Source organism: Pygoscelis adeliae, unplaced genomic scaffold, assembly GCF_000699105.1.
Source record: "Pygoscelis adeliae isolate BGI_AS28 unplaced genomic scaffold, ASM69910v1 Scaffold304, whole genome shotgun sequence".
In the NCBI taxonomy this organism is placed as follows: Eukaryota; Metazoa; Chordata; class Aves; order Sphenisciformes; family Spheniscidae; genus Pygoscelis; species Pygoscelis adeliae.
In genome coordinates this window covers 1,657,145-1,665,538 of record NW_008824558.1, presented here as the reverse complement: position 1 = coordinate 1,665,538, position 8,394 = coordinate 1,657,145, and the positions used below count along the sequence as shown (strand labels likewise).

General features: G+C 39.3%; 1 protein-coding gene across 1 annotated transcript; it reads left to right on the top strand.

Annotated features, from left to right (window-relative positions):
- The first annotated feature begins 254 nt into the window (after positions 1 to 254).
- Positions 255 to 1,679, top strand: HRH1 (histamine receptor H1). Its single transcript, XM_009322003.1, has one exon. It carries the CDS (start codon positions 255 to 257, stop codon positions 1,677 to 1,679), a length of 1,425 nt encoding a protein of 474 aa, XP_009320278.1.
- The last annotated feature ends 6,715 nt before the right edge of the window (positions 1,680 to 8,394 follow it).

Here is an 8,394-nt window from a genome sequence, read left to right as displayed (position 1 = left end):
GTGTGTAAAATGTTGTAAAAATTAATTATTTAGGAAAGTCCTAAAAGGGACAGCGCTAAGCTGAAGCACAGATTAGTTTTATTATTTTATTTTAGTACTACAGTGATTGAGCATATTTCTTTTCTTTTCTATAGTTCTGGAAATAAAAATCACAAAGCAATCCAACACGTTTTCATCCAGGAGCGTAAACCAAGACTGAATTTCCAAGGCCTGGACATCATCTCTGATTTTCATTCTGTGTTCTTGTGTAAAAGATGTCAAAAAACACAACAGAGAACTCGACTAACCCTCACGCAGCTCTTCTAGGTCTGTTCCTGGGAAGCATTTCACTGATCACTATTGTCATTAATATATTAGTACTATGTGCTGTGAAAACTGAAAAGAAGCTGCAAACAGTTGGCAATTTATACATTGTCAGCCTCTCTATCGCAGATCTGATAGTTGGTGCAGCTGTTATGCCCCTGAATATTGTTTATCTCCTAAGTCCTGTGTGGACTCTAGGCTTACCAGCCTGCTTGTTCTGGCTGTCAATGGATTATGTGGCCAGTACTGCATCCATTTTCAATCTCTTCATATTGTGCATTGACCGTTATCGTTCAGTTCAGGAACCACTGAAATATCTCAAATATAGAACAAAAATGAGAGCATCGCTAATGATTTTGGGAGTTTGGTTGCTCTCTTTCATGTGGGTCATTCCAATCCTAGGATGGCATGTTTTTGCTAATAATGGGGAAAGGAAAGTAAAGGAAAACAAGTGTGAAACTGAATTCTCTGAAGTCACCTGGTTTAAAGTGTTGACAGCCATTGTCAATTTCTACCTACCCTCTATCATGATGTTATGGTTCTACTACAAAATATTCAGAGCTGTTCGAAAACACTGTCAGCACCGAGAGCTCATCGATAGATCACATTGGTCTTTCTCAGAAAAAAAACCCATACATCATAGCAAGACAAAGGATGAGCAAAATATTTGCCTCCAAAAGCAAATCTTAGATGCGAACACCCCTCCCAAAGACAAGCAAAGCTTCCCCCAGCCCAAAAATATGGAGGCAGAGCTTCATTTCAGTAATCCTGACAAGTCTTCAAAGGCATTTGTTAGCGAGAGTAATAGGAAAGTCCTTAAATGGAGCCGTTTTCCTCTCACCACTGCCCAGTCTGAGCCAGGCCTGGATAAAGCAGGAAAGAAGTGTGTGTATGTAACAAAAGACAACGAAAACGAAGAGGAGCCTTGCTCACAAGACAGTGACTTAAGTGATGCATCGGACAGCCATACTTTCACAGAGGATGTGCCCTCTAGAGACCACTCCAGTCCTAACCCTGGAAGTGCCTGCAGTCCTCAGGAAAAGACTGAGGACAGGGATTTCAGAGGACCGACTCACCTGAGGAAAACCTGGCAAAGGCATACCCATTCCAAAAGGCACATTCAAGGACTGCATGGGACCAGGGAGAGGAAAGCAGCTAAGCAGTTAGGAATCATAATGGCAGCCTTTATGCTGTGCTGGATTCCCTATTTTGTATTATTTATGGTAATAGCTTTCCATGGCCATGAACAATTTTCGAAATTACACATGTTCACTATATGGCTTGGCTATATGAACTCCACCTTAAATCCATTCCTGTATCCTCTCTGTAACCAGAATTTCAAGAAGACATTCAAAAAGATCCTTCACATTCACTGATATTGGTCAGATTTTTTTGAGCTAAAAAGCAGCTCTAGAGTTCAACCAAACAAAATGTTCCAGTTTCAAAGACAAACTCCATGGATAAAGTAGAAGACTTTGGAAAACTGTAATTTATAAATAAGTGTTAGTAAAAGTGGGAAACGTGCATTTAACAGCTTTAACACATTTGAAGAAGAACTAATTCAGATCAGGAATCTGAAAGACTCAGGGGCAATCTCAGAACTGTTACACTGTTGTACACATTTTACAATTTGAGATTACCTCTTTCATCATGTAGAACAAAAACTGGAGATACAAATAGAGATCTTCAGTGATTATAAATTATTCAGCTACAGAAAAGGAAGAAAGATAATAAGGTTTCTGTGATTGGCGAAATATATTTTTCTCTTTCAACTTACTCCATTAAACACGGGAACACGGTGCTTGTGAAGGGAGAGGAGGTACTCTGCATAGTCAAAGAAAGAAGCTTCAACTGTTTAAAAAAATCTACCCTATTTATTTATAGCTCCCCCCAAATCATAAACTTTTTTGAAATGTCAAGTCATATTGTAACCTACCGTATCTCTTTGATATCATGCTTACTTAATTTATACCTGTACATGTTAACTTTACTGAAAAAAACAATAGTATTTTTATGGCCTAGAAGTTTTGCTAAGACTTTCCATACTCAACATACTATCACTATCTATTCAAGAAGGGTATGCTGTTGTTTCTAGACTTACAGAACATAGTTGATTATGGACAACTCATATTTCCTTCTTCCTACAAGTTGGCAAATAACCTAAGCATGCAGTGGCAATACTAATCCATATATCCTTATCTTGTAGTAGGCAAACTCTTCCTACTATAATGAGGCAAACTCATGAGCAACAACTCAAGCTTGCAAAACAGAAAATAAAATACATGAAGTATGTTTACCTTTTCTAGCCTTTACATTTAATTGCATTTTATAAATCATGCTGTAAATGCTGTAAAATATTTCAGGAAAAACACACAATAATAGAGTACTTCAGGTTGGAAGGGATCTCAGGAAGACATCTAAGGACAACCTGCAACTCAAAGCTGAGCTGGCTTTGACATTACATCATGTTGCTCAGGGCCTCGTCCACAATTTGAATGACAAGCATCTGTACAAAAAGCTTCATCTGGAAAAGCTGGGAGGCAGCCTTGACAGAGAAGTTTGCAGCTAAGGTTCACTCTACCAACTTCGAGCATTCGCTTGCTCAGCCATTGATTTAACTGTTTCTAAGTCTCAAAAACAGACATGCCCTGTTATACAACAGGAATCAATCCCCTCTTCCTAAGTGCAGTCAGGTATAGATTTGTTCCCAAAGGAAGAAAACGTAGTTCCTCAGCAAAAAAGTACATAGTGGCATATGTCAGATGAGCTAACTTACCAGGAAGCTTACAACTTCACAGAACAATTACACCAAAAGAGTATACAGATCAGGGAGCGGGGAGAATTGAGGCAGAGGAGATTTCAGGCCCTACATTAGCCAAATATCTCAAGACTGCGTACCGCCTTGTTTGTGGCACACCAGTAAAGCATTCATTGCTATTCTTCTGCGATGGAACTAAGTGAGAGAAACATTTTGAGCAAACACTGTGGAGTATACTAGTTTTAAGAAGAAATCCCAGAACCGGATAACTTCAACAGCTGAAGTCACATTTGCATGTAATGGTGAGTTTATGTAAGTCTTTTCCACATATTTTGGGAAGGATGATTAGAACGTCCTCCCATTCATTTTGTTGTGCTGATGAATTTACCACTCCCTGAATGTTTTCTTGCTTCTGAAATTGCTCAGTTAGTGTAACAACAAAGTTCTGATGGAACCGGAACTCCTCCAGCTGAGTACTGTCACGAGTTTGGTGGGATGAGTTAAAGGGATATTCTGTGTAATCTCTTCATTACATCAGAAGCGAAAAATGGCAGTTTAATGGTTGGAGGAGAAATTCTGAATTCTATGTTCTTAATTAATGATCTTGAGCTACTTAGAGTCCCTCTGTGCCACATGTGCCTATTGCGTAAAGTGAGTATGACAAGACTTACAGTAACGATGCAACACTTAAGATAATGTTTGCGTGATGCTCATAAATTTTGGATATAATACACTAACCAAATGCAAAGTATTATTATCCTCTGTCAGTTTGATTTCTCTGAATTAAACACTGGAATGTCAATAGTTGTATTTAAAGTATTCAGTATTAAATGAAGCCCTAATATCTCTGTATTTTAATAAATTGGAAAACTGTATTAAAGGAATAAACTTAAATTCAGTCTATTTCAATGTATCACACAAGGTTCAGAGATTAGTTGACTTTGGTCTCAAGTAGCATGCAGGAAAAACTGCAATTAGGGAACTCAAATCTAGGAGAAAAAAGGGCAAAATACAGAGACAGAATATAGAAGCGGCAAAATTCATTCCAGAATTCAGACAACTTTTTCACTGCAGGAGCAGTATCTGCTCAAGTAGTAAAATACGCCTTCTTTTGGACTACAAAGCAGCATCTTTTGAAACATATGTTCTAATCCAACAGCCTTTCACAAACAATTGCTCAGATTCACAGCCATTATGATCTTTTTTCTGTTGTGATATGCAACAGCAATCCTAGGCAAAATGGATGGTAATTTAGGTAATCCCTGAGAAAATAAAAAAGCAGTGCACTAAGTCAGCTACAGTTATTAGTGTACACTGCTGAAACGTGCTCACCCAAGGGCTGCTTAGAGCCATCAAGAAGTCTATCCTCTTGATCGTGACAATTGCCTTTTCTGACTTTAAAATGTGTTAATACATGAAACAGCAACCTAAACAAAATATCTGAAAATTGGTCTAAAAATTATGATAATAAAGAATACCTCTGGTACAATTAAAGAACATTCAAACACACAACAGCTAAACCAAGGCAAATAAAGCTGCCTGAACATTTTTTATCTCCCTTCATTTTTATCCATAATCTTAGTGTAACTGCGTTAATAACAAAGACAGGGGAAGTTGTCATAGTGGGCTTCTCTGATGTGATAGCTATAATAGATAATAATAAAATAGGAAAACAGGATGCTGCCTATTTTAAACTTCCGATTAGCAAGGTACCTAACAGGATTTATCAGTTTATTTTACTGGATAGGCAATTCAAATGGCTCTGGATGTAAGAGAAGCAGAGGAAAGCAAGTTAGGGTAAGGAATGGAGAAGCCTACTACCACGTGGGGACCAGCCTCAAGAGAATATTCCAGGTGTGGTTTCCTGTAAAATATTTTCAATGTTTTCCAGTTAATAATCAAGGTCAGAGGGCACACAGCTTTAAGAGAAACTAACAAATTTCTTGGATTTCTTGGACTGGAGTTCTACTTTGATTAAGGTGTGGTGAGAACAACCAACCTCACTTTCAAGAGGCAGCAAAATATATTCTTACAATTTTTTCTGTTTCAATGGTGACATCTAGTGGGTAATGAGAATAATTCTGGGCTTCTGCATCACGTACTGTGTATCATGGAAATTCATTAAAGGAGGAGTGCAATTAGCAAGTGCATCTTGCCATCTAGTACACGTTTCTTTTCCCATATTATTTTCAGGAAATGTGGCACTCAGTAAAGGAAACATTAGTGTAGGTGCACATTTTGGCTTCATTCCATCATCTAAAATGACTCCATTACATTCTCTGTGAGACCACTTTGTGATGCATTTTGTGATAGCACAATAAATGAAAATGACTGAAAGATTCACTTTAAAAATGTATTTCAATCCTAAGCTATTAATATAGAAGCACCGTAGACACCTCTGAATAGTTCTAGAGCAGGTCCCAAATTCTGCAGATTGATGTATCTTTCCACCGCTATCAGGGATGCTAGAGGACTATCCTCCTAACTTAGCTGGGATGGCTTAAGTTCCTGAAGATGAGGTGTAAGAATACATTTGAAAGTTTCAGTGCATGCATTCCCCCCGCCAGAATGAGGATTAGTTCATTTAGAAATGCCAAGTTAAGCTTAAATACTATGCATACGTATTCACGTTTATTAAGTACAATGACAAAATGATTAATTTTCATCAAATTGTCTATTGAAGAATTAGATGGCAAAAACAACAATTAATGTTAACACTGTGTGAGAAATAGCTCATGAAAATAGTTTACGCTCCTGATACCAAATTCCGAATTATCTTTAAAAATGCTACATACCTGACACCGGAATAAATCATTTGTACACGGTCATCTCACAGTCTAAAATAGAAATATAAAAAATCAAATGTGAGGTGTACACTCTATACAAGCACAGACACATGAGCCCACATACCAGGCTACCATAAAATTGTTGTCCGAGATCTCCACCAGTTAAAAATACAAGAGTTCCCACTGAAAGAGATGTACGTTTGTGCATGGTAATGGTTAAAACCATATTGACATCTGGTAAGTCTAACAATGTTTCCATTTTTAACAATATTTGTATCCCTTATCATTTTGTTTAATCTACCAAGGTATCTTGCGTTTAAACTCTGATATGTTTCAACTAAAATATGCCTTAAAAGAAATACACAGCACCCATTGCTATACATTGGCACTGTGTAATTAAAATGAATGCCTAGTGTGAAATTAAATTGAATGCCTTGAGTAAAATCAAATGCCTTTTGTTTTGATCAGGCATAACTTAGTCTTCAAACACAACACAGTCCGACCTGGGACCTGAACTCAGGTCTTCAACTTGGCAATCTAATTTCCTCCTTACTAGATACGAATAACCCCTCAGCTCAGTTCTTTGAGGGGTAACAACTGCTTCTCTGTATCGTATCAAAGTGCTCGTAGGGGAGGCACCCGCCTGTGCCAGAGAAATTAGTGGCGATGCTCACAGAAGCCTATCAACATGGCAACTGCAAGATGATACCTTTTTCAGCATACTCCTACTTTCTTCCACTACTGATTCTAGTGTTCATTGCTACAACAGACTTTTAATTTTGCGGTGCCCCACCCTTGCAGCAGTAAGAGGTGTACAGCATAGGACTAAACGACTTTTGCCAGTATTTTTTGTAAATAAATTGATAGAATAGTTCTGCCAGGTTCTGCCTATATTTTGTGATCTTGTTCACTGAGAATATTGTATAAAACTCATTTAAATCCTTAAATGGAAAGCACTAAATATTATTTTTATTAAAACTTATAACAGAATCTAATCTGAACTAAATAGTTCTGAGAAGTTACCTTCTCCAAAACATGTTGAGTCCATATTCCCCAAGAATGGATGACTTTGATTCTGCTTCTATTTTATTCTCATCTTCAATGCCAGGATGATTTTCCCTTGCTGCAAGATTTTGCTTTATGAAGTGTCCAACAGAGTAAAGGTATTACCAATACTAATAAAGTGAGTGGCATGCAGAATGAGGAATCGTAGAATTTTATTGACGTAATGCAGTTCGATTCAAGGTATAGTATCTGTAGCAGACTTCCCAACTTTATTCCAATCTGTTTTATTTGTGAAATTCCTGGAAGGTCTATTCGGTCCATGCTCCACAGCAAGGTCCTCTATCCAAGCATCAGGTCTAAATTTGCATAATTAGCAGCAATGAAAATTTTCCCCTAATGCTGCCTGAACAATTGTCTTTATGTGACCTTACCCATGCTTATCTGACTGGCAGCTTTTCCTCTGAGGCTTACTCCCAATTTTGCTGGCAGTTTCTCCAATATGGGTGTTACTGCAGTATTGTGCGCTCCAAAATCGAAGGCAGCTCTGGCAAATTCGTTCTCCCTGATAGGTAAATGACATAAACTATCTAAAGAGGCAATGCTTGTTTTATAGAAAGCATACTTTGTTTTGTATTCTAGATCTGCAAAAAATCAATACAGACTCATCAAAAAAATTAGGTTGGAAGGGACTTCTGGATGCCATCTAGTCCAACCTCCGGCTCAAAGCAGAGCTAACATCAAAGTTAGATCACGTTGCTCAGAGGCTTGTGCAGACAAGTCCCCAAGGATGGAGATTACAAAGTCTCTCTGGGAACCTATTCCAGTGCTTAACCAGCCACATTAGGCAAATTTTTCTCTATATATTCATTTGGAATTTTCCTTGTTTTGACAAACAAGGGCAAAAATGCCCTTTTACTTCCTGCTTTTTGCTGTGCATCTCTGAGAAGAATTTGCCTCCATCTTCTCCACTTTAGGTTATGCAAGACTTCCATTAAATCCCCTTTAGCCTTGCTGTCTCCACACGAAGCAAACCCAGCTCTCCCAGCCTGCCACGTCATACGCTCCAGCCCCCAGACCATTTTAGTGACCCTCTGCTGGCCTCCCGTCAGTTTTTGATCTCCCTCTTGTACTGGGGAAGTTGGAGGGGGACACAAAACTGGACGGTCACAGGACTGCTGCGTAGAGGGAAACAGCCACACCTGACCCGCTGGCTGCGTTTTCACCACTGGGCCCCAACACGGCCGTTTCTCACAGCTGGGGGTGCATCGCTCACTCACACCGAATCCCCGAATACTTTTTCGCGAGACCATCAGGGCCACATTCAGCATCCTTGTGCGGATTCACGCAGCAGTCATGACCACAGCGGAGGAAAAGGCAGGTTTTAGTTCATATCGCTTCATTTTTCACTGGTGCCACGGGCGGTGAAATGAGCGTCCCTCACACCTGCTCGTCTATTCGCACACACGCTACACGCAGCGGCAGCCCGCGGAGACGGGGGCGGGGCGGGCGGCAGCTGGTGCCAGGGAGCGGGCCGCCACGCCA